Source organism: Neolamprologus brichardi, chromosome 10 (assembly GCF_056152115.1).
Source record: "Neolamprologus brichardi isolate AB-2024 chromosome 10, ASM5615211v1, whole genome shotgun sequence".
In the NCBI taxonomy this organism is placed as follows: Eukaryota; Metazoa; Chordata; class Actinopteri; order Cichliformes; family Cichlidae; genus Neolamprologus; species Neolamprologus brichardi.
Genome location: NC_142113.1, coordinates 9,156,272 through 9,182,969, shown reverse-complemented (window position 1 = coordinate 9,182,969; position 26,698 = coordinate 9,156,272). Strand labels below are relative to the sequence as shown.

General features: G+C 40.3%; 1 protein-coding gene and 1 long non-coding RNA gene across 3 annotated transcripts in view; both read left to right on the top strand.

The window, feature by feature from the left end:
- specc1 (sperm antigen with calponin homology and coiled-coil domains 1) overlaps positions 1–26,698 on the top strand; it is a 73,398-nt gene that overhangs the window by 29,573 nt on the left and 17,127 nt on the right. The window contains exons 4-12 of one of the 2 annotated variants that reach the window (XM_006799538.3): positions 5,011–6,572; positions 8,486–8,693; positions 9,265–9,338; positions 11,725–11,900; positions 15,586–15,749; positions 16,542–16,642; positions 16,733–16,808; positions 17,491–17,635; positions 19,981–20,083. In XM_006799538.3, coding sequence (XP_006799601.2) covers positions 5,011–6,572; positions 8,486–8,693; positions 9,265–9,338; positions 11,725–11,900; positions 15,586–15,749; positions 16,542–16,642; positions 16,733–16,808; positions 17,491–17,635; positions 19,981–20,083 — 2,609 coding nt within the window. Of the gene's footprint in view, positions 1–5,010; positions 6,573–8,485; positions 8,694–9,264; positions 9,339–11,724; positions 11,901–15,585; positions 15,750–16,541; positions 16,643–16,732; positions 16,809–17,490; positions 17,636–19,959; positions 20,084–26,698 lie in introns of both variants that reach the window. The other variant, XM_087847154.1, reaches the window with a different exon arrangement.
- LOC148100850 (uncharacterized) lies at positions 11,907–15,128 on the top strand. Its single transcript, XR_015719708.1, has 2 exons — positions 11,907–13,035; positions 13,601–15,128. It is a non-coding gene; the product is annotated as an uncharacterized LOC148100850 (long non-coding RNA).

Below are 26,698 nucleotides of genomic sequence, written 5' to 3'. Positions count from 1 at the left end.
AATGGAGTCTACTTTTTACAATTGCACTGCCATAAACCTGATGGCAGAGCAGCTCGCCAACCACTTAGAAGCATTTTCTGATATTGGTAAACAAAAAAAAAACCTAGCTAAAAATCTGGTGTTACAACGATATTAAATTATTCGATTTTTAAAAATAGGTAAATATCTATTTATTGGTGTTCAAAGTAACAGTAAAAGTAACATGAACAAAGTGTTGTGTTGTGTTTTGTTTTCTGGGGTGGTATCCCAAATGCAGATAACAATTCAAATTGTCTTTGTACTTAAATGCTTTTTAAGACAGGTGTTAGACGTTAGACTGTAGTGAGACTTGCTTGAAGGAGCTTCAATTATTTGGATATTATCAATTGTCTTATTGCATTAAATATGCTCCTTGAATGAGAGCAAGTTTAAAAAAGAGGAATTTTAAGGAATTGTTGTGAAACACGTGTTTGTGCTATATTCCAAAGCATGTTTATGTTTTTAAAAAAAGGATTTTAATGGTTTTTAGTGGTTGACTGGCTGTTGCAACACATTTTAGCATCCACACTACTCTCTGCTCAGTCAGTGTGGCAGTCATGGAGCCTCAGTTTTGTCTATCTTCCTCTTTGGTAAGAAGAAAGGAATGCCTGAGTCCTGGTATCTGACTGAAGGGCGCCTGTTGACCTATTTCATGTCCTGTCAGTGGGACAACAGGAAGTCCAAACACACAGACTGTGTTTCTGTCTCTCCTTTCTTCTTCCACCTGACTGGAAAACTGCACATCACATTTCCTCAAAGCCAGAGGAGAAGACAGCTGGGTGGCAGTAAGAGATTCTCTTCCAAAGCTTGTTTATTATGGTGACGGTGCCAATGCGTCATTTCAGGTGCCAACTGTCTGACACTTGACCACCTGCAGTCATTATTTCACCATGACTCTTCACCCATGATCCTGCTGCTCTGTAAATTGAAGGCTTTGTGCATTCTGCTCACTGTGCACTCTGTCACCTCTTAGCTGGCTGGCTGTCAGGCGAGCTGCAGTTGACTGGTCAGTGCTGGACTGTGTCCATCCACACGGCTACTGTGATTTGAAAGCTTATCTTCATTAGCAAAATAAAAAAAAAAGCCTGCACTCTGCATTAATGTGATGACTTTCCTTTTTTTTTTTTTTTTTTTTTTTTTTAAAGTTTGCGCTACTGGAAGTCATTCTGTTTGAGTCAGTTAGATAATTAGTTAATGTAAACAACACATTTATTTCATATGGGCAGTCTCCACAATAACATGCATGCTGTTTTTGTAGTTGCTGTATAAACAGTGGTGGTACAGCTTGTATATGAAAATTCCAGGGCAGCTATAATCAACACATTAATATTTGTGACAAGAGGGCTAAAACAGTTCCTGATACACTGAATATAACAGTGAAAGTGCTCTGGGAAAGATTCCCTCCTTTTTGTTCAAAGCTGGCTTTTCCCAGTAGTTTTATCTCCCTATTAATAAGAGTTGGTCTCATTGGCTGCATGCAGATTTATTCCTTTCTAGAGGAGGTACAGTTGTCAGTATGTCATTTACCTGCCCATTCCACTCCTTTTCATCGATTTAGTAGTTCTTCTCAGATGTAGCTATAAAAGATTCTGGATCTGAGCCAACCTACATCAAAGACTTTACTAAATCAAAGGGAAAATAACCGCTAACTATCTCTGCTTTAACTTTGATTTGTGAAAGGTTTGCACTTGCATACCCACAGTGGAAATGTTATTCTTTGAAGACCCTAAAGTAAATGTAGTTCTTGCACATTAATAGATTAATTAGAAATACAAGTTTTTAATGTGCCCTGAAAACTATAAAGTCTGTGTTGTGCTTTCTCTGCATCTCATGCCCTCAGTTAATATTACCGCTTTGACTGAACAGTCAAATTGCTGTAATGTGGTGTGTGAATTTAGTGATGGGAGGGACACCTAATTAGTGATGTTAACACACCTACTTTCTCTCTTTCATTAGTCTGTAAACAAAGTGGTATGTTTTACTCTCAGAAAACGTGATGGTTAATTCTTTTTAATAGTTCTTTTGTTTACTTTCTTGGTTGTTGGACATTTGTGAAACCCCTGTTATTTATAAGGAAATAATATTATAAGTGCCTTTTCATGTCCATTTCAACTGTATTGTCTCAGTAAAAACTCTTCTGATTTGCACTCTTTAATCAGCTATCATATAAAATATGATAGCTGATTAAAGAGTATTAGCCATATCATATTTTATATCACACTCTAATTTAGACTCTTTTCTTCCACATTTAACCAATTAGGATGGTAGTTTGAGTATAAAATAATAAATATTCTCCAGCTAGTGTCATGGAAACAAACTGACTGGAGTAGTAAATGTTAAAAAAAAAAATACTGTCACCTGTCAGCAGTAATACCAAATGCTCAGTAACCTTAAGGAAGTTAAACCTGTTCTGTGCCTGCCATAAATCCCAGACAATAAGCTGATCTCAATGCCAATCAGTAGTCTGCTACTCATCCAATTATATTATATTATAAATCTCATATAGAGCATGCTATTAAAACTCTATCAGCATGTATTTCCAAGCCACTTTGTAACCACTGCCACCCCAGCTCTTACTTTCCTGAGGTCCTGGATCCTGGAGAGGTCCTGCTTCTGCTCTCCCTGCCTCTGAATTTCCATTTATGCACATAGCAGAATAGATAGCTTGTGGAACAAAACCATCACCACATATAAATTATTGCAGATGTAAATATCAGTCTTTTGTTGACTGTAATGTTTCTAACTGAAACATACTATAAGTGGTTTTTAATTCATGGTAATTGGTAGAATTTGGATACATTGGAGTGCAAAGGACCTCTGATATGGAGCCTTGCATCCAAGGCTTGGTTCTGTAACTACCGGGCTCTGTATATTAGTGGCTATTTAGTGTCTCTTTATGCATGTGCTAACTACTGGCATTGAGACTGGTGTCATTTCTCTGTGCACATGAAGCAGCTGTGGTGATGTCATGGTTAAAGAGGTGGGTGATCTAAAGATGAGTGAGTTCATGTGCTCCATCTGGGTTTTATTCACTAAGAGCAAGAAGAAAACAGAAGATGAAGGGACAGCAAATGGAAGGCTGGCCCACAGTCCCATTCTTGGCATCAGTCATTCTCAAGGAAATAGCCTGATCTTAATCACTCCAGACTCTCTCTCACATAGACCTATTTAGCCTCTCTTTATTAGCACCCATCATTAGAATATGAGTTGGTAGGTGTTTCTTTGCCTCCCACGTGTGGATGGTGCTTCGAGAAGTACATAGTAAAATGTAGTAAAGATTCAGGGTTTATTTTACGTTAACATCTTTCATGGGACTTTAGGAGTGCTTTCTGTCCTCATTCTGTCAGTCATGGGTTCATCATCTGTGAAATGCAGACATGTAACTGTGAATGTTGATGCAGTTCTTTGGATCTTTGTGAAGATCTGGGTCTCAGTTTACCTGACAGGATAAGAAGTTCTGCATTTATAAACTGTAGCATCTAAAGAGCTTGGAAAGAAAACCGTAGCATCCCTTCATTTGAGGCACGTGGCAGATCTTTTAAGGAGTGACAACACAGTGTCCAGAGCCCATGCTACTATTCTTCATTTGCATAGTCTACAATTGTCTTTCAAATCTGATTGTTTAAGGATTTTAGGTCATCACTGAAAACTTTGACACAGTTGATATGATTTTACCACTCTGCTTTTGAAGCAAAGCTTCTCACTGCAGGAATCTTAAACAGCTTTGTACCCCAGAAAATGTGCCAGTGTTGGCAGCTTCTGCCTACCTACCTAATTGAATGAGGGGGTTGTCTTTGCACAGAGCCTATCAATGGCACAGTATTAAAAAAAACCCATGGAGGTATAGGATTTCCATTCAAAACGAGTCCATTTGTTTTTTCCATTTTGTATGTGTCTATGCTTGAAGTGTGTGCGCATGTTGCTCTGGGTGATGATCCGTCTCCTCTCACAGGATGCCTGTCTAGCCTTTGCTTTGGGGGCTTGACGATGAAGCTGCATGTATGAGAGAGAGAGAGACAGTGCTGTCTCTGTCTGTGCTCTGCTTAAACTGTTCTGTGCCTGATTGCTCCACGTGCACAGGGACCTTTGTCATCCTTTGAAACAAGCAGGCCCCTTGTGTCCGTTTCGCTGTTTGCTGATGATCTGAAAACAAACAATACAGCGTTTTCAGGCGGCACACAACTCATGCGAGGCATCAGTAAATACTCTTCATATTTGAGAGGGGTCTGGAAAGGCCTCACGGCTGCGGCCCACATTGATGCAGTTAAGCTCTGCTGCAGTCATGAATGGTTACAGCGAGCAACAGACAGTGTCAGGCAAATGTACTGTTGTCCAAACAGAGAACAATATGTGAATAGGGTATAGTGGCCATGTGCTGAATAATACAAGTATGAATGTAATGCACTGTCTGTTCAGTTAGTGTCATCACATGATGTTAACAAATTCCTGGTTCTAGCATGGGGGTATGTTGATTCTGTTAACCTCCACTTGTCAGTGTGAAGCCTGCTACATGATAATATTACAAAGAACAAGTTTATTGATGCATGAATCACAAATTATAAATCTGGACTCTGTATCATCACAGGATTTACATTTGTAGTCCAAGTGGACTCTTTTGTTTCTTTGTATTTTTCAGTTTCAAATTAAATGAGTATTTGATCCACTTTAGCTATTAAACACAATTAACAAGTTTGATCCTTGTAAATAATATTGTTTGTATTGGTTTTATGAAATTTTCAGTGGTTTTACTTATGTAGCCACTCAGTTTTGTTTGAAGGTTATAGTTATGATTTTAGCAGCTATCAGATGTAGAGGCTTAGATTTGTTTTGGTATGTAAGAAGTCTTTATAACAATTGGTCCCCAACACAGTCTGTTAAAGTGGCCTTTTAGCTGACAAAGCGAAGGGAAAAAATTGTTTACACTTATAAATCAGTTTTGCCACTGGATAATTAAACACCGTTTCATTATATACTTCTTTGTGTGTTTTTCAGGTGCACAAACTGTCAAGAAGTCTGGAATCCCTGCTCCTAGAGAAATACCCTCTGCCATAACAAGAGACCGCAGCTCTCTAAGGGACCAGCTGAAGAGCAATTCCACAAAGAGACTGGTTTCCAGTGCCAGCACTTCCAGCCTCTCGACCATGACAAGACAGACCCGTAATTCAGCCAAATCTCGTGCAGATGCAGAGGGCCAAGAAAAGAGTCTTCTGGAAAGCCAGGTGAAGGAGCTTCTTGCTGAGGCAAAGGCTAAAGAACTAGAGATCAGCAATCTCAGGATGGAGTTGCAACGCTGTAAGGGTAAAGCCTCTTCTGCTTCCTCCTCACCCTCATCCAATTCTGTTTCACCTCAAGAATCTGCAGCCGATCGCGAGCAAGGACAGGTGGGGGAGGCCCTTGTACTGGTTGGAGAGCTGAGGGAGAAGAATGGGAAGTTTCAGAGGGAGCTGGCAGTCCTCAGAGAGGAGAATCAGGCACTGAAGGAGAAGCTGCTTAGCTTGGAGACATCTTCTATGTGTAGTACAAACACAAGCACCTCCTCCAAGCCTCTGGTGAATGGCCTGTCCTCAGACTCTTCAGCTCCACAACAGCATAGTCTCCCCTCTACTGCCAGCCCACTCAAAACCTTTGGATCTTCCAGTTCTGACATCACCAAGGGGTCACCGTCACCTGACTCCTCAGAGTTTGAGAAGATCCCATCACGCTCAGAATCAGCAAGCAGTGGTGTCAGTGGGAGCACTGATCAAGCAGGGGCAGTTAACAGTGCCAGAGGTCAGGACATCTCCTTGCAGAGCCTAACCGAACAGATTCACAAGATGGAGGAGAGCCACCACAGCACATCGGAGGAACTGCAGGCAACAATACAGGAGCTGGCTGACCAGCAGCAAGTGGTGCAGGAGCTGACAGCTGAGAACGAGCGTCTGGTTGAGGAGAAACGACTCCTGCAGACCTCACTTCAACAGCAGAGAGAGCGTCTGGAGGTATTGGCCCAAAAGAATGAAACGTTCTCTGTCCGGCTTCAGGAGCAGGCTCAGGCTCAGGCCCAGAGGGAGGAGGAGCTGGGTAGCCAGAGGCCTAGACTGGTCGAACTGGAGCAGAGGTATGCTGAGCTGGTAGAGAGTTCACGCTTTGAACGGGAGAAGCTAGTAGACATCCAGCAGCAACTAACGGGCAGCTTGCGGGCCCTGGAGGAAGAGCACCAGGAGGCTCAGAGCCAGGTGCACTGCCTCAGAGAGGAGTTAGACAGGTTGCAAGCCCAGTTGGACAGAGAGCTGGAAGCCGGAGGTCAGGCAGCTCAAGCTGCAGAAGACCAGAGGGCAACAGCTGAGGGTCTGAGACTGGAAAACAACAGGCTGAAGGCACAGGTGGACATTGAGAGGCAAAAAGTGACTGAGTTGCAGGCTATGCAAAGTGCCAGTGACAACACTGAGCTGCAGACTCTGCTGAAGACAGCCCACACTGAGAGAGACAAGCTGGGAGTGGAGCTGACAGAACTAAGACAGGAGCTGCTTCAGGCGCAGGCTGAGACTGAGCATGTGCAAGCCTCCGTGTCTAAGGTAAGAGACGGGCAAAATTGATAACATATTTTCCGTCTTGGCATTCATAATATATTTATTGCACCTTCACCAGGTCAGTTGATTAAACACATAAATGCACTATAAAGAAAATGCTTGACATTTTGGAAACTATTCATATTCATATCTTGGCTCTCTGTAGTTAGTACACTCAGTGGAAGCAACAGAGTGGCATGTGAGCAGTAAGAACTTCATTTATGATGTTTCCTTATGAACAAATTTGACCGAGAAATAGGTGTATGCTAATTCCTAAACAAAAATAATAGTGTATAAAAACAAATTGGAAGACTCTGTGTGAATGAATACTCTGATCTGATGCATACATACATGTTTGTAGACTGGGGAAACTGCTTACATAGATGTAATAATGTAAATAAAATATGACAAACCACGTAATGTCAAACATGGCATCCACCACAGCTGTAGCTGCTTATGTCGTGGTTGCTAGGTAACAGAAACCACGCGTCGTAGGCTAGACCATCCAATTTAACAGCCTTGCCCTTCCAACCTACGCGGCCTACATAGACCGGGAAGGCCAGGTCCTTCGAAGATGTAGCCCCTGAATTTGGGCACCGTCTATGATCCAGTTCACAAATTTAATTTCACTTTATATAACATGTTACAGATGTTTTAAAAAAATATATACAAGTAATCAACCAAGTGTTTTTAATTATGTTTGATTTATTAAGCCGTAACCACTCTGAAGAATTGCAGTTGTATAACAAGTTCTCCTTAATAAACGTATTCATATTCAACGCTGATCATTTCAACCACCATACAGTTTTAGTATGGATCCTGTGGACTGTTTTTAAAGTGGTCCTGTAATGTAAATTATATGACTTGCTGTGACCAAAACAGCAATTTGTTCATCCGCTCTTACTGTAAGTTGTGTATAGAATTGCAAAACACAGCAGCCATAGTTGTCCGTAATATCTTATAATCTTGTGCATATATTGTACTTGAGAAGTACAGAACTTCTTATTGCTATAAATTTGTTTTGCTTTTATAATTAAGAGTCTTGAATCTTAATGATTAAAAATTTGACTGAAAGGAAAAGCCATGTGATTTTCCTCTTGAGTGTGACTGAGGACTTCTCTCACACTGGTGTGAACATGACTGTTAAATTGGTACTGAGTACCTCACCACTGCAATGCATGAACTCAATGCCACTTAAATGATTTTCATATGTTTGCTCAGTATTCATTTTGGTTTTCCCCTACAACACCACATGTCCGAGAACCTCTGAGGCAGTTTGAGTTAAGGGTCATGTTGGCGGTTGTTGTTCCAAAGTGAAATGTGTCACCATCAGCTTAGTGATGTCGTCATTACTGGGCTGTGACTGTGGTGCCAACAATAGGGTGGACCCTCAGAGTCACATAACTCTCCTCAGGCACGTGGGTGTCAGGGTGTGACCACTCCATAAGTTTACTTACAAACATCTTGATCTATTAGAGCCACATGGTGTCAGTTGGATGGTGTCCTGCGTGACTACATCACTGTCTCGTTTTAGTATCTTGTTCTGTCAAAGACTGACTTTACAAAGTCATTTCTCAAAGCAGCAATCATGGTAGAACTTTGACTAAAGCTTTCAGTGAAGCAAAAAACACCACGATGTCAGAACTAGTCAGAGTTGGTGCCATCTTTCATGTCACTCATTTCGCTGAATGCCAAATTATTGATGTCAGACACAACTTTGTTGTTTGTTTTATTAATCACAACGATTGAGGAGTTGTGGTAAAAAATGAAGCAAGTACATTTTATTTAATATCCTGAGATATATACAGAGAAATCCATTATTATTCTTTCTTTAACCAAAGGCAACTTAACCACATGTCTGTTTTGCACAATGATATCTTAAAGTCACTGTAAGCTCTTGTATGTTTACATGCATACAGGTGGAGGCAAAATGCCAGCAGCTTCAGGAGCGGGCTGAAAAGAGAGAACTGGAGCTATGTAACCAAGTGGCTTCCCTGGAGGAAGCGGGAATCCAGGCTGAGAACCAGGTGAAGGAGATGAAGGAGACCATATTTGAGCTGGAGGACCAGGTGGAGCAGCAGAGAGCTGTTAACTGTCACACCAACCAGGCTGTCCTGGACATGGAAAGTAAGTTAATATAAATAGGGGTTCAGGTCCCTGCTATTCTCTAATGTTTTGTGGAGTCATAACATGGAGTCATAACTTGAAGTCCTCATAAATGCTCATAAAATATTAGAAACATGTCCACAGTGGTGAAACATCACATCTTTAAACAGTTTTAATAAACACTGAGCTTTAGATTCATAAAGGTAAGATTTATTGAATGAGTGCTGGAATAGACTGCATTAATGAAAGCTCATAAACTAGCAACAGAGTGTATAAAAGTGCCATGCAATGTGAGTTCATGCTGTAACTCATCTGTCATTGACTTTGCATTACTGCAGCTGGCTGATTCCATATGGCTGGACACACTGTGTTTTGACAGACTTTTACAAATTCTGGATTTAGTCTGATATTGCTATTGCTAGACACTACTACTTATATAATAGATGTTAAGCTGTAAGTTGGTTGCGCTCCACAATACTGAAAACTGTGCCGCTCATAGTGAATGCTTATTTATTAAACTACGGTAAGCTAGACCTCAGCGATGGTAGTGTTTAGGCAGAAGTTCTCAAAGACCTTGAATTTACCATTGCAGATCTGGTCAAAAAGCTGGAGGAGCAGAAGGCTGAAGCAGAGCGGCAACTGAAAGTTATGAGTAGACAAATGAAGGTAAGAAGTGTGCAGACCTGATGTACTGAGTTTTAAAAGTTCACATCTTGGTAGCTCTCTAATTATGTGGCATGTAATGTGACACGCTCAGAGCACAGCCCTTTTGTTTAGTGTATACCATATAACATCTTTCATTTACAGTATGTTGTTTCTCTTTCATTTGTCAGCCACGCAAGCATCCATATTATCATGATAATTGTCACAGAGATATGCACTTACAGCTTAGTTCACATAACCGTAGCCATTCTTTTACAGTTGTCCTTGAATTTCCTACAAGGAAGAAATTTTGGGTGGAGTGACACATTAAGTTCATGGTGATGTTTTCAGTTTTTCCTTGTGGTTTTTTTTTTTTTTTTTTGCCAAAGAGACCAATAAGTCTTCTTTCCACTAAACATTGTTCCAGTAGCATTTTAGAATATGCAGATGGAGTCCTGAGACAGGCAGCTTCTTCCATCAGTTTAGTTTTAATGAACTGGTTCTTATATAGTACAGCATTTCTACTGTAGTTGAGCACTCAGTGCACTTTCTACAACATGTCTTATTCACATGCTTTCACACAAATTCATGAAAACTTCCAATTAGCAGACCTGTACTGTCTCCTGAGCTACAGCCACCAACGCTTTAAAATGGACATTTATAGATTTAAAAAAGACATCATCAAGTGTGGCAGATCAAGACTTGGTGGATCTAATGGTGATAATCATTATCATAATCTTCAGCTTGTGCTGTGTGGTTGCTGATTGTTGGGTGTCTTACAAAATACTAAAACTGTTGAAATTTTTATCAAATCCTGAGGAAAGTCAGTGTTCTAGTAGAAAACAAAATTTGGTGTAATGCAGAGACTACATAAACAAAAAAAACCCAAAATCTATAAAGTACAAATTTGATTTGATGATTGATGATGATGATGATGATGATGATAATAATAATAACAATGCTAATAATGGTGATGATAATAATGATAACGATGATAATGATAAGAAATAATAACAATAACAATACATTTTTCTATAAAAGCGCCTTTCAAGACACCCATGGACACTTAACAATAGAATAAAATGCATAGTAGAACAATGACAAAACAAAGAACAATTTAAAAAATAAAAAAATAAAAAAAACCCAGAAAAAACACATGATAAAATAAACAGTAAGTTCACAGTGAATATGCAGATTTGAAAAAATAGGTTTTGAGTTGGGATTTAAACTGGGGGAGAGAACCAGTGTTTCTTATATTTGGGGGTAGAGAGTTCCACAGCCTGGGAGCAGAGCAACTGAAAGCTCTGCTTCCCATGGTGCAGAGGCAGAAAGGAGGCACAGCAAGCTGGATAGAAGAAGATCGAAGTGAGCAGGCAGAAGAGGTAGTGCTTAACAGGTCAGAAAGGTAAGGAGGAGCAAGGTTATGAAGGGCCTTGAAGGTAAGCAGAAGAAGATTGTATACTATTCGGAATTTCATTGGGAGCCAGTGAAGTTCCTGAAGGTTAGGGTTTGTGTGCTGGTCGGAGGGGGGTTCTGTGTTCTGGTCTGAAGTTTTGAACCAGTTGAAGCTTATGGAAGGATTTTTGGGGGAGACCATCCAAGAGAGAATTACAATAGTCAATGCCAGAGGTAACGAGATTGTGGACAAGACGCAGACTATGGACGCAGACTGGGTGGAAAGAGAAGGACGTAACCGGTTAATGTTGCGTAGACAAAAATAGGCAGAACGAGTGAGATCATCGATGTGAGATTTAGCGGATAGTGAGCTGTGTAAGATGACACAAAGGCTCTTAACCTGAAGTAAAGGGAAAACTGTGGAGTTATCAATAGTGAGAGTGAAATGATATGCTTTTAGTAGGGTTGGATTTAGTGTCGATAAGGATTTCAGTTTTATCCTCATTGAGCTCAAGAAAATTAGAGTGGAGCCAGGATTTTAACTCTGATAAGCATTCTGTAAGAGAAGAAGGTGGGAAGGAGGAATCAGGCCTGCAGGAGAGATATAACTGGGTGTCATCAACTGGGTGCTTAGATGTTTTTGATTTCTACCTCAGTGGTAAGGGAAGTCCTTTTTTTTCTTTTTCTTTCAGTGTTTGTTCCCGGGAGGAAGCCAAAAAGTTGCTGTGTCTACCTTTTGATGTTGAGATCAGAGATCAGATTTTTTTTTTCTTTTTTTTATGTCTTGAAGTGAATTTTCATAGTCAATTCTAGTTTGAAATAACTAAGCAAAATTTCACTGATGCGTTGTTAGTTTTTCCAGTAATTGCTACATGCCAGTAATGCATGTAGTATCTCTTGTTTCCTTTATATAAGGACCAGTCATTCTTCAATTTCAACTAAATTCAAATGTCTTTGAGTCATTTTCTGTCAGAATGAATAACATGTATATGATTCTGCATGTTTGTGCCTTCAGGATGAAAAGGAGGAGTGGCGTCGTTTTCAGGCAGACCTCCAGACGGCTGTGGTCGTAGCGAATGATATCAAGGTGGAAGCTCAACAGGAGCTGCGCACACTCAGGAGGCAGCTGCAGGAGCAGGAGGATCGTAATGCAAAGCTTTCTGCAGACCTTGAGGCCCTGCAGGGAGTCAGGTACTATCTTCCCCATATTTTTCAGTTCCTCTCCCTCCACCAGTCTCCCCTTTTTTAGCATTGGGCTGCAGTTCTTTTCTCCCTGTACAAATGTAGTTATGATATACCTGCCAGAGTCCTGCCATATCTCTTATTACCTGTGTTTTATACATGCTTAATGAATAAGAATACCACCCAATAATCTATTTAGACATATCTACATTTAGTATAGATACAATTTAGTTTATATCTTGATGTTTCACAAGATCCAAACCTTGGTGCTTTTGAGTCTAGGTTCCCGGGATTTGGCAGACTCTGTTGGTAAATGAGCCGTCTCCTGTGGTATTTCCCTCTGTGTATTCTATTCCTTTTAAGCTGCTGCCCTCTCCGTCTCCCTCTTCCACACTTACCCTCTGGTAACATTTATTCCTGACACTCAAAATGCAGCAAACTTCAGCAGTATTGATAGGATAATATGAATAATATAAAATTTTATTTTTTTTTAATAAATGGTGGCAGATCTGCTTCATGGTCAGAGCAGAATCTGTGATTAGTTTTTTACAGCAAATATCCCACACCAATCTGTCACACTATTCAAGACTTCACATAGTACGATCGGAATATGTCAGTGCAGCATTGTTGTTGATAAGCATTGCGTTGGATCGTGTGTTATTATATAAGTGTGTTTTAGTGTGCATATACCATAGTGTTTTTGACAGTCTTGTCTTCTTTCATTATCAAGCCAGGTCAAATACTTCTGTGGCAAAGTCTGCTTAGATTTTTGACTGTACAGCGCTCTCTTTATATTTGTGGCTGGCCATGGTATAATCTTTTCAGGTAGCAAAACTAATTTTTATTAATTTAATTAATTTATTTAAATTTAAAAAAACATTTTTATTCCTATTAATTATTAAACTGCTCACCAGTAATTTTACCACTTAAGAAACCGTAATATTTGGTTTAAAAACCAGATATGTCTTTTCTTCAGATTTCATGCAGTACTTGAGAATATAGTAGTGGCTTTAGACCACGGCTAAATCAGCAAACTCTCCCCAAGATTAGCTGTTACGCTGCGTCCGCTCCCCACCTCCAGCAGCTCCCTGTGATGACTCTATCAAAGAAGTCCCTCTGACAAGCCTCCCTGTGTAAAGCCCAGGTGAGTTTTCTGCCCTGCAGTGCTCTCTCAGCCAGCCTGCCTCTCCCTGCTCTGTGTGCTGCTGATGCTCACTGACCTTCCTATCTATGTTTGGCTTCGTGTTGCCGCTTAAGCCTGTCTGACTCTCTGTCTTTCTGTGTGCTGGCTGACTGCACCCTCAGGGGTATCATACCCTTTTTGGTTTGCTTTGCCTGATTTCTTTTTTTCTTTTTTCAACCTTTGGTTCAAGTAGATGTATCTGGTGCCACCTGCTGTCCTTTAAATGAATAACACTCTTAATTGTTTTTTGGTTGTATAGCAGGATGGTCTGCACGGCATGACTGGATTAAACTCATGCAATGCATCATCTGCTGCAGATACATTTCATCACAGGGTGATTTTATTGAAATTTGATTCTGAGTGACTGTATTAATCCTTTGAGGTATGCATGGAGCAGAGATTTTAGAAGTCTGCAAGCGCCCACAGGTCTGGCTTTGAAAATAATAATGCTGAGAAGAAAACAAGGTCATTGTGTAAGCATTAGCTGTTACACTGCAGTTCATGTCCTTTCTTCTTTTCTCTCCAGAATAAGTTCCGGAGCCACTTTTGAGACCAAGACTGCAGTAGAAGGGCACTAAAGAAGCGTCTCTCACCTCAGCACCACGTGAAGACAGTGTTATTGTTGCACTTAATATGACATTAAACATGTAATGTGGAAAATAGTTTAATTGTAAGCCACTGTGACCTCTATAACCACAGACGAATTCTTGTGACACAGACTGGCTTCTATCTCTCTTCATGTCTTCATGACCTTTTAAAAATACTGTATTTTTGTTTCTCAATGAATGTACCCTTTATTTTTGTGATTCTCTTGTGTTTGAGATTCCAGGAGTGAGAGACTTGTATTTTTTGTTTGTTTGTTTATTATAATGTGTGAAGCTGCTTTGTGCCTTTCAGAAAGTTGAACAGATGAAGTGTTACACAAAGAACACTGAAAAAACTGGTAGCGGTATGAAAATATGGGTAAATGTTCAGAGAGTAGCAAAGCTCAGAGACTTGCGTTTCCCAGAACAAAGACAAACTCATAACATCAGAAAATACACATCGCAAGGCCAAAGCAACAAAACAGAAAGAAAGTCCAGTGATATTCATACAGTATATAGTTCTGGACCTAATATATTCTGCTTAATAGCTCTATATTAGTCAGATTGTTGTCACTTGTTTACTTGACTCTTGATTCCTCTGATTGGTCTAAAATGCAGTTTCCTATTTAGCCATTTGATGGCACTATAGAACACATAATAACTTTAAATCTCTGATATCTCAGCAGGTATCCTCTGCACTGTTTCTATTTGCCTGTTTTTAATGATTGCGATATTTCTTCTAAATGTCTTCTTAATATTATACTGCCAACATTGCAACTGCCACAAACACAAACAGCTGTTCCTCCAAGACACTTTTTGCTCTACTGAAACATGTCATTTTAACCCTTAGACCAAGAAGACTGTGTTACATGTTCCTAAAACGATTGTTTTATTTCACACAAGACACGACTTTTAAATTATGAGCTGAACTCATTTTCTTTAATTCAACTTTTTAGCTGCATAAGATGATGTAGAATTAAACACACTTTTTATCTGAGCCTCTGAGGTTACTCTAAAAAAAAAAATCATGTTATAATGGGACTCTGAGATTTCTTTAACATCCTTCTTAATGTGTCACTCAAGTACTGTGATATAATTTTGAAAGGTTTATTTCATTGTTCAACAAAAACTTCAATAGAATATTGCATACTGTGGTAGTATACGGTTGCAGGATCTCAGGTTACAATTTTTAAAAGCCATATTTTAATCCCAAGGTAAAGGTACTGGTGCTCAAAATGTAAGCATTTGGATTCACTCAAGAAAAAAAAAAACGACCTTCTAAAGAAAGATGAGCTACTAACAATGTGATGGATCATTTTCTTTTGATGAACAATTCATGAATGTCCTGTTAATTTATTCTGCCTAGAAAGACTCGTGACTGGTTTTATGCTTGTGAACTTAGACGTGTGTTATTATATGTCTGACTGCTGTTCATCAGGCAAATGAATAAATGAAATGACACCAGTCTAACTGCAGTCGTCTTTCTCTGTCAGTCTACTTTTCTTTTTTCTTTTTTTTTTTTTTGAAAGTGAGTTAAGAACTTGTTTGTCATTTCTGTCTCCTCTTGTCTGACCCTTGACCCTCACGCTGTAGCCTTTGGTCCAATGTTCACCAGGTACAACGGCAGAAAGCGTCTCTACTGCTCAGATTAAGGTTTTCCAAACTCTTTTTGTCTCCAGCTAGTCATCAGTTATTGACGATTCTTCAGTTCAAGCTGATCACATGATCTTGTTGATACACTGAGCAAACACCCTATTTTTAAAACGTGCAGTCTCCCCTTTCTCACTGGTCAATGGGTTATCTCATAAGATAAGTTCTAAATTCAAGGTTTTGAAATTCACCAGGTGACAATTTGCAGTTTCTCCTCCCTCTAGTGTTTGTGCTACATGTGTGTCCACACAGCAATCCTGTTCATTGTGTCTGCCAGGTCCCAAGGTGAAGAGGTGAGAGTGTCTGACTCAGATAACGGGCGTCACTGGTGCGGCATCTCCATGATCCCAGCCACGCCCGCCGACGCCAGCGGAGATTCCAACACAGAGCCTGGAGCTACTGTCAAATCCCTCATTAAGTCCTTTGATACTGTTGGACAAAGTGAGCACGAGCACCTCAGCACACAGACACACACTTTCAGGGCATCCCATTACGCAGTGTAACTGTAGAGCAGAACAGCTGCTGAGAGGTCTATGAATATTTGGCTTTTCTCTGCAACTTGTGCGATTGGGCTGGACGGTCCTGGCTAAGCTGGCCTCAGACAGGTCGGAGGGTTTCCTTGTGTGTCTCAGTAAAATCAAAAATGACATGCTGGATATATCTTCTACTGATAGGAGGCATTTTCATTTAGAAACTTTGGTCATGGCTGCATTATGGAGATGGTGCCTCTTGTTTCATTTATTAAGCAGCTTGACATGAACATTATGTAGAGCTGCATACATTAGGACAGTTTTACTGGTTTTATTTAATCTTTCAACCAAGGCTATTCTTTTTTTCTTTTTCTTTTTTTTATGAAACAAGCAAAACTTCAAAATAAATTGTTGGGGGAAATGTACCAAAAACTGAGTAAAATATACTATTAATTTCTCAAATATCAAAAATGAAAAGAAGACTAGGAGTCCAACTGTTTAAAACTGTTTTTTTTAAAAAAAAAGTGGACAGTGGGCTGTGACATTTGTTTAATCTTTGTAAACACTTCAGTATTCGATTTCTGATGTTCATGGTGACTCAACCTTCACTTTTTGGATTTCTGCCATTTTTTTCCCCATATTTACATTGCTGCTGACATTATTTTATCCTCTACTAACATGAAAAAGGTTATTCTTTGCTTTTATAAATGCAGGCTTTACAGAGCACTTTTGAACTCAGTGGTTACATGACTTGGTATTTCAGATGGGCCAGGTCACACGGTTCAAATGCATTCCTCCTCAAGAAGCCCACTGAGTGGGATCCCTGTGCGCACTGCACCTGCTGCTGCTGTATCCCCCATCCAGGTATACACCCTTTTTCCCTTTAAAATTCCCTTAAATACAGACTTCCTGTGAGTGGAACTGTTTCAGATGACTGTTTCATTCTCTTTTTAGAGACACTCGCACATAAAGCCAATATCAAAGACACTGGAAAAAAGAATTAATCACGGAGAATTCTCCCATCCTCATGGTATGTAACACAGAAGAGATTTGGGCATGTTGTAATGGTATAAATTTGCTATCAAATATCCATACTTCCTTTAGCTGTCACACAGGAACAAATGGTGGCTTTTAGGTCAACAGACTGACAGCCAAAGTCCACTATGAGTCTTCAATGAGCACTAAATGAATGGTATTAAAGACATGCAAACATCCGACTGCTGCCAGTTTGGTGGAAAATTTTATGATTTTTCTCCTTGGCAACCAAATGCTGTAAATTTTGTGCATGGCTCTTAAAATGTCAGCATCTACATTCAGTAGGTCTTCTTGCTCCATCTCTGAGGAGTCATTTGAAAAACACAGTGACTTTAGAATCATCAGGATTACTTTAATTGGATAACGGATTTTTAAAAAAATGTTTTATTGCAGTAAATCCAGATTATTTAGATTTTACTGCTTATTAGAATTCAAGTATTATTTTGTACACAGTGGGTACATCAGTAGTTTAGCAACATAGACACCTTGGAGGATAATGTGACTTTCCATAACTGCAGAATACAATTAATTTCTATTTGTCCCATTGCCTTTCATGCCCTGTTATATTTTCCTGCTTCACAACTGCACATGTGATTTGTCAAATGTACTTTATATTTTGGATCCCTCCATTTCTAACTTTCTTTTCATTCTTCTGTGTGTTGTTTTAATTCCCACAGACAAATTGGCAAGCTGCAGGGAAGACCTGAAACCTAACAGCCTTATGAGGAAAAGCCCGTCACTGGAGTCTGTAATCAAAACCTCTGCCTCCCTCAGCAGCCGCACGCCATCCTTCAGCTACAACCGAGGAAGCAGCAAGCTCAGGTGAGTTTGTTTGTTTATTTATTTTTAAATTGCACTTCACTCTGAGACAAACCTGCTACTTTGAACTGGAGCTGGTGATTTAATCATAGCTGAAAAAATGCATTTTTTTTTTAGCTTAGGAGGAGCTAACATATTTGACTATGATTTCACCACATGAAAACTACATGTCTGGATTTGTTCTGGGTTTATGCTTCCCAATACTTAATAATGCAAATATTGTCTACTGTCACAAAGCAAAAATGTGAATAAGTTGATCTCTCACTGAAGCTTTAAAGCTGATTTTGTTTTTAAAGAAGGCCATTGCTGTGATGACAAATCTTCACAAGCAGTTAACAAAACAAAGTTTATTTATTTTTAAATGTAGCTTTAAAATAGGCTGCATGACTCTAAAACTGGTGGTGGTTACAGATATAATGGGTGCTGTTGTATTTCTGCTTTTTAAACTTGCATACTCCCTCTTGATATCGCTAGTTAAAGCTTTCTTTGTTAGTTTCCCAAATTCTATGTCCAGCATTCCTGATTGGACACTGATGGCCTGCACACAGTAGATGGAGTGTTGGCTTATCAGAATGGGAACAAACATGTTTGTATACTCTTCTTGCTAGTGATCGTTTTCATGCACAGACAGCTCGTGTCTGTGTACACTCGTGATTGCATCTGATGTAAATGGTGGCAACTTCGAAACAGCAAAGTTAGTTAAAGCAATAAAATAAATGGTAAATGGCCTGTATTTGTATAGCACTTTTACTAGTCCCTAAGGACCCCAAAGCGCTTTACACAATCAGTTATCCACCCATTCACACACACATTCACACACTGGTGATGGCAAGCTGCATTGTAGCCACAGCCGCCCTGGGGCGCACTGACAGAGGCGAAATACTTGGCCAGCACACTGGACAACACCCTTAGCTTCAGTCAGCATACAGTTGACATTAATAAACAGCACTCATCGTTTATGTTGAAACTCAGAAACCTGTCAGTCCAGCCTCTCCACATCCTTGTCTGCTGTCATGACTGTTCAGCTCTCTGCACTTTGCACACAGCTGTATTTTTACAGTATTGTTTGTGCTACCAAGAATAAATTTTCCACACAGCCACACAGATAATTGGCCTTCCTTTTCCCTAGTTCAGTCTATCTTTTCTTACCATCTATTCACTCTTGACATTATTAATGTAAATGTGTGTGAAGGAGTTGTAGACTTTCTGGGAGAGGAGATTAGGGGGCTGTCTCCTTCCATATTTGGTATTTTAAAGGCTCATGATAAAGCTGCTGTATCACTGATGATAAATGCAGATACTCTCCGCACTGCAATATATGTTTGGATAGCATCTTGCTCCTTCTGGCATTTTGGTGCCTCAAACGGAGAAATAATGAATTCAGCAGCAGAGCAGCGATGACGTGTGAAATATTTACTATGCTTACAGCAATGACCGTGTCTCATGGTCTTCCCATGGCCTCAGCTCCAGCACAAACCCTTGGGAGAAGCCCCTTTGAATAATACTGCAGATAGGCATTTATCCAATCTGTTGGACAATTTTGGGGGGGGTTAGAGAAATGCATTGAGTGTATTGTTTGCCAATATTTGATGGATGAAAAGTAAAACAGATGCCACTAAAAAAACTTTGCTGAAGGTTTACATCCCAACACTTAAAGTCAGAGTGGATGCTGGATTCACGCCAAAGTAATCTTGAGCCAACTCTTAACTCCAACACAAATACACAAGCAAACCAAAGAAGCTTCAGTCTTGTAATGATAATTCGAAGCCCTGGAATTCAGAAGGGAGTTTTCAAACAGGGAACATTTGGAAAAGCTATGTAGGAATAGAGAGTATTATATTTTATTTTTAAAGTTTGTTTTTGTTTTTAAAAAGGGTTTATTCAAATTTTTCAGGACTGAAATGGATCTAGTTTTTCAATAATGGTATGTTGTGCAGGTCATTGTACACTGTGATCATGGAGCCAGGCTCATTTTTAGCTCTAAAGTTAATATTTATGAGCCCTTTATGTTATTTAAAGATGGCCAACCTTTGTAACCTTCCTGAACTAAAACACCAGAGTCTAAAGAAGAAAAAAAAAGAGGAATGGAAGTTTTTAGCTTCTGAAAGCATGCATGTGAGAAATCAGAAATAAGTTGTGTGTTATTAGATCAGGACCACTTGAATTACCTTTTATATAGAAAGTTTGGGGGGACTGAAATAATTGAACATAGCCTTTTGCTGTGATCACCATATGCAATCAAGTTTGCATGGTTACTTATCCCCTCGATGACTTACTGCAAATTTGCTCCCCCCTTCCACCCAAAAAATCTCTCTATGTGATTGTGGTTCGTGTTTCCCTTGTGACAGTGTGGAAAGAAAGGACCCCTTGGCTGCACTGGCGCGGGAGTATGGAGGATCTAAGAGAAATGCTCTACTGAAGTGGTGCCAGAAGAAAACAGAAGGCTATCCGGTAGGGATCACAGGCCGGAGACCTCTCTCAGACACAAGACGAGCCCCACTCACTTTCACACCCTGCTCTTCTCTGCATCTTTGTCTGACGGTTTCATTTGAGTGTTTCACTCCTCTGTTTTTTATTTAAAGGCGAGATGACAGCCCCCCCACCCCCGTCCCCCCCTTTCATATTACATGTATGCAGTATTGGTTAGTCTGCCCTCAGGTTTGGTAGCTATTTCTTTTCTTTTTTTTGTTTTATTTTCCTGCCATGAGTGATGTGCCGGACTGTAATGGCACATTACTCCTCCTGTCATCTCAGTGGGGATATGAAATCACTGTGGCACAGCAGTAATGGAAGCAATGAAGCAAAGCACCCAGTCTTACAGACACACTGGATTTATACCTGTATGTATTTTCACAGCCTGCACTGTTTTTATGCTTGCCCATTCATTTTTTTATTTTTATGTTGTTGTGCTCCCAGCGGCTTTACCTGGTTCCAGGAAGCCTAGTGCTAACACGCTCCCTTAATACCTAGTTTAAGGAGCCTGTTAACCCCAGTGGGATTAGAGATTTACCACTGTAATCACTGTGTTTGTGTGCCAGTATGCTAAAGCTATACAGGGGGACTGGCTGCAGCCTCCAAAAAAGCAGTTCTTTTATCACTCTCAGCCTTCTGATAGGAATTACAGTTACAGATGTAACTGACTGTGCGTCTCTGGGGTTTGGGGGTGAGTCTAATAGCACGTAACTCTGGCTTGACCAAGTATGAGAAAGCACAGGTGATAATAACTGCTAAAAATAAACCCAGCTGTCACAGTGATAAATAGTGAATTATTGGATGAGCTGTCAGATCAATAGTTCTATTTCACAAGGACAGTGGTGCTCAGTGAACTTTGATTCCCCCACCCAACCCCACCCCACCCCACACTGCCTCTTCTTTTCTTATGAGAACTGGTGCTTGACGGCCTCATGGTGCGTATGTTGGTGAAACACGCTCAGCAGATCTTCTTGTGATGGAAACAGCTGACTTAATGAGATAAAACTGACAATCTGTCTGATAAAATGCTGCTCCTGAACACAGGCTGCCCGGCTCAAATTGTTTAGACTGTTTTGACATCTTCGGGCAGCGGGGAACATGTTTAAAGACGCTCTCTTGTAGTGAAAGGTCACTGCTGTAGCATTCGTTGATGCACAGTTTTCTCGCTCATTGAAAAACAGGAGTTTCCTGGAAATCTTTTAACACGGGGATTAAAAATCGAAACAAAACCACCGGGCTGCGTCTTCAGGAAGTTTAGTCTCTGCTGCGCCCACACAGCATAACAATGTCACTACCTCTCTATGGCTGTAGTTTGATCTAGAGAGACACTTGTTACTTGGTACAGACAATGTACCAAGTAATAAGTGTCTTTAGCTGTCACACGAATAATATTTCCCTCTTAAATATTCTCGTGAAGAACAATAAACTAAACTGCAAATCTTAATTCAGTTCAGTACAACATTAATACCCCTTAATAGAGCCTCATTCCTACTGGTGTGGATTTAACTATGGGATCTTATGATCTGCTCTCACAGAGGGCTTAGCAACACCGTGTGATTATTTGCAAGTATCAGGAATGCATTAAGAAGATTTGGCTGCTAGGTGTGTTTCAGTCTGTGGCATAGGGTTAGAGCTGCGGTCCCTTCGTGCCTTTGCATATTCTCCATGTGCGACATGCGCGTGGCCTGTAATCGGGTTTAGTATTGGACCATTAGTTAGGCAGTTTGCCTTAAAAATGTTTACTTTGAGAACAAGTGCAACTACTTCCGTAAAGTAGAGACATGAGGTAATTCCTGTCTGCACATCTCATCAATATTTGTTAACTTGTACCAATCTTTTTTTTAGTTTTTGATTTAAATGAGAAAAAAAATACTTTTGTTTTTCTTATGCAACGATCAAATGAGAAAAAAGAGAAGCAGATGAGTTTAACACTATCTTATCTCTGATGTTAAGTTGAGTCATTAGGATTTAAAGGAGGATCTCTCTAAAAGGGTGATCCGCTGTTATTTGCCCTTTTCCTTCTTCTTGGCACTGGACCCACAGAGATTTCTGCTTTCATGGATGCATGCATATGTCCTGCATCTTTGGTGTTACATACTGCATAGGGCATCACTGATAGCCACCGTGGTGAGTAAACTGCACCACAGCATGTAACCCACGTGACTAAGTCCTGTGGTGGGCAGAGAAAATTTTATTGTCATAGGATGCATTGAGCTTCATACGTCTGATGAAAGGTCAGGCTGCTTCGGCCCCTGATTACAGGCCCAGTGTCTGAGAGACACTGACTGACATGTCACACCTTGTGCACCTCCAGGATGGAAAACTGAACCAAGGGACCAGAAACAACGCCGCATTCAGGTGTCTCTCTGTCATGCTCGTGTTGTGCTCTGATAAAGGTTAGTGAGGTTTAGTGTCATCAATACATCCACACACACTTTGCAGTCCCTCTCCTCCCTGCTGTGGACTAAGGTCAAAGAGGTAATCCCTCAACACTAATTGGCTCTTTAGTATAGCGTCAGCAAGTTGTAATTTATCCTCGGCCTCTTCGGGCTACATAATTAATGGTCAGTTTGAAGAGGCGGCTTTCACTGTGCACCCTTCGCTTTCCATTGCCCCTCTGGTTTGGAGTGGCAGAGTCTGGAAACAAGCTCCTATATCTCGCTCATCTGCCACTGCAGAGCCAGAAAAGCTGTTGTGCGAGTCTGAGACAAAACTGATGGGAAGGTCAGCCCCCGTGCAAGTTGTTATTACAGTCCTATTGTTGGCAGACGTTTTGGTCAAACAGCAGTCTAATTAAAGGGAAAGAGAAAGTAGGAGCTATTGTAAGCATGCTCAGCAATTATTTGATGCTTTATAGCTCCTGAGGGCACAATAAGTCTGCGATTGTGGCCGAGCACAAAGCCTTTGCAAGACATCAGTACTCACAGTCATCTGTCTGCTAAAACAGCTTCATCTCACCTTCCAGCTTGTTTCACATATGTTTGGGTTCTGTACATGTATGCTTTAATTTATATAGATGCTGTAGAAAACAGTGAGTTATCATAATCTAAGTGTCTTAATGTACTTTATGATGATTCGCTGTTGTCAGCTTGTTTGCTGGGTGGGGTTTCTGGACAGACCGTAATGGTTAATACAGTTCAAGGGGGGGGGGAAAGGGAAACACTGCAAATTACATGCATGTAAACACGCAAGTACTGAGTACAATAGCTGTGCTATCACCATGGAGAAGCAGTCTTGCACCCCTTAGGGAGAATGCGATGTGAGAAGGGGTGCATTTATCCACCAGCTGCTTCCAAACCCAAGTAACATAGAGTATCCTCAGAGTAGCTGAAAGCCCAGCCTGCATTAGAACTCTCAGGGAGGATGAGGTGTGAGCCCAGGCAGACTCTGTCACACCTAAAATGTCAGATTCTGGGAAGCTCAGATCAATCGGAGAAGACCTTAAGCTCGCTCTGATTGACTCTGCCCTGTGGGAGAGAGTAAAGAGGCCTCTCACAGGAAATTAGTATTCACAAGAGATCCTGTCCACGTCAGTGCTGGACTGGACACAGACTTGAAACACAAGACTGCTTTTATATAACTTGTGTTGCACTGGTTTTCAAGGCAGCTTGTTAGATCAGACTCAAAGGTGCAGGTTCTTGTGCCAGAACAACTTTGCCTGAAACTCGCTGCTTTGTGCTTAATATGTGTGTGGGATTTCTTTTTTTTCGCCCCTGTGCTCTGACTCCGTTTTTACATCAATAAAGTGCAGATTGCTCCTGAACAACAAACAAACCACAAAAATCACACAACGAACTGCACAATTTACATATCTAGAAATGATTCATTCATTTTACAGTGGCTTGCAAAATTTTCCGGCCCCCTTGAACTTTTCCACATTTTGTCACATTACAGCCACAAACATGAATCAATTTTATTGGAATTCCACGTGAAAGACCAATACAAAGTGGTTTACACGTGAGAAGTGGAACCAAAATCATACATGATTCCAAACATTTTTTACAAATAAATAACGGAAAAGTGGGCTGTGCGTAATTATTCAGCCCCCTGATTCAATACTTTGTAGAACCACCTTTTGCTGCACTTACAGCTGCCAGTCTTTTAGGGTCTGTCTCTACCAGCTTTGCACATCTAGAGACTGAAATTCCTGCCCATTCTTCTTTGCAAAACAGCTCCAGCTCAGTCAGATTAGATGGACAGCATTTGTGAACAGCAGTTTTCAGATAAAAATTGATTCATGTTTGTGGCTGTAATGTGACAAAATGTGGAAAGTTCAAGGGGGCCGAATACTTTTGCAAGCCACTGTATATTTGGTTATTTTGGTCTCATGTCATTGTGTCAGAACTTTTGAAAGCTTTTTTCACCTAATTTGGCAAAACCATCTTGTGACATTGAAGAGTAAGATGTTTACTTGTAGCCTTTTTTGGCCACGTTCAGTAAGCAAAAAAGCCTTTCTTGAACATTTGTATATTTATCAGGCTCTTTGATGTCTTAATTTAGGACAACTCCGGACACTTTTTAAGCTTTTTTTTTTTCCTCAATTAACCATAGAAGCCAAACAAAAATAAATGCGTTGTTTGTTCGAGATGGAAACAATGACCAAAGGGCTGTGAACATTAGGCCCTGACAGAGCACAGCTTATCCGGCCTCGTCTGGGAACTCACACACATGCAGAAAACCATTGAAAGACAGGAATGGACCCCCCAGGAGAGTGTGGAATGAAGGTCAGACATCAGGGAGGGGAAGAGGATAGGAGTAGACATTACTAAGTTCTATAAATGGAGGATTAACTGTACCTGTGGGGTGAGATCGTGATTGTAAAATAACAAATTACAGGTGATTAGACAGGATTTGTCTGGAATATTTTAGTACATGTGTTTTCTTATAAATGATATAATATTGAGGCTGTCTGGGTTGAAGTGCATTAAAACAAATGCATATTGAGTAGCTTTTAGCATCTGGTGTGTGTGAAAAGAGTTAAGTGCTTGTGCAAAGTGCCTATTGTGGATTCATGTGCCTTGTTGTCACTGTAGAGCTAGGTATTCTCAGCATAACAATTAAAGGAATTGATGAGATGTCAAATTAAAGGGTCACTGTGGCATATCGATGAATAAGTTTTATTTATTTTTATTGGTTTTAATCAGGTAAGAAGACAGAGCGGAAATATCCGCAGGTTCAAAGGCAAGCATTAGTTCTTTAAGGTTTAGGGTCCACATGGAGTGACAAATAAGTTGATCATTGCACTGTGGTAAAAGTAATTAATTAGAATGATAATTTCATCACAGACTATCAATATCATAGACTGAATAATCTCACCAAGAACCCAGCATCCATGGATGATGATGTTCGTTTCTGGGTTAAATCTGGTCACCCTGTCAGGAAAAAAAGTCACTTTATGTCTAAATATAATAAGTGACAATTGGCCACAACAAACTGATCTTCTCTTAGTTTTCTGTTAATTAGAAGTCTAAAAGGTGCCTGTACAGTATGTAGCTATCAAGACTAAAATCTGCTTAAATTTGATAGGAGGCTAGATAACTATTCATCATGATCAGATTCAACTCCAACATACGAGAGCGCACGGCACAGCACGGTGGTGCAATGGTAGGTAAAAACAGTTTGGGTTTGAATCTGCTGCTCATCTGAAGTTTTTTGAGCAGTAATGGTGGAGATGATGTTTCTCTTTTTAAGCAAATTTAGAAGTACAGGGATGCCTTTTCACCATGCACACAATGTTTTTTCAAGCTTTTCCTTGTTGGGATTGGTAACACTGTGTTTACAGCTAAGTTAGAGGTGTGCTGTTTTTAGTCTAAACTGCATAGTAACTGGCAGCTTACACTGCATTACATTATATCTATTTGCAGGTGGCTCACAATAGACAGAACGGTTGTGAATTGTGGCTTCGATTCACCTGTGTGCCTTCTTTGACATTCTGTTGCACTCCCTGCTCTTTATCCCCATACAGAAAAGCCTAATGCAATCAACAAGCTGAGTCTGTGGAGAACTCCTGTGATTGCTTACTTTATCTCCATGGTCCCACCTGCCTGGGACTTCTGCCCATCAGTGCTCAAAACTATGTTTCATTACGAGATTTATTAAGATTTTCTCCTTCTCACTTCCTTCTATGTCTTTTCTTTCTTTCCCTTCTTTGTTCATTTCACTTGTCTGTTCTCATGTTTGCTTTTCACTCATTCAGGATTTCGATAGGTTGGGTGCATTTCTGGTGCCCAATTCATGTATTTGATGGGAAATGTCAGAAAATAACCCTCCAGCCTGATATTTCCTACTTGGGGTTTTGACAAACTGTGTGTTTGATATGTACTGTAATTCAGTTTATCTGCCATAGCATAGGTTTACTTGCCGTACTTGCATTTACGCCATGTCTGAAATCGGAGTATCAGCTGCCCTGACAGCATTACAGCAGTGTGCTATCATCCTTATGTGGCACCAGGAGCGCACACCCTTTCCTTTTGTTTCTGCGGTGTTAATCACCGTCTGTGTGCGCTTCAGCCAGCCAGCTTGTGTGGTTGGTTTACAGCAGGAAGGACGTGTCATCCAGGATGGATGTGACATGTCCTTGACCTTTTAATGTCC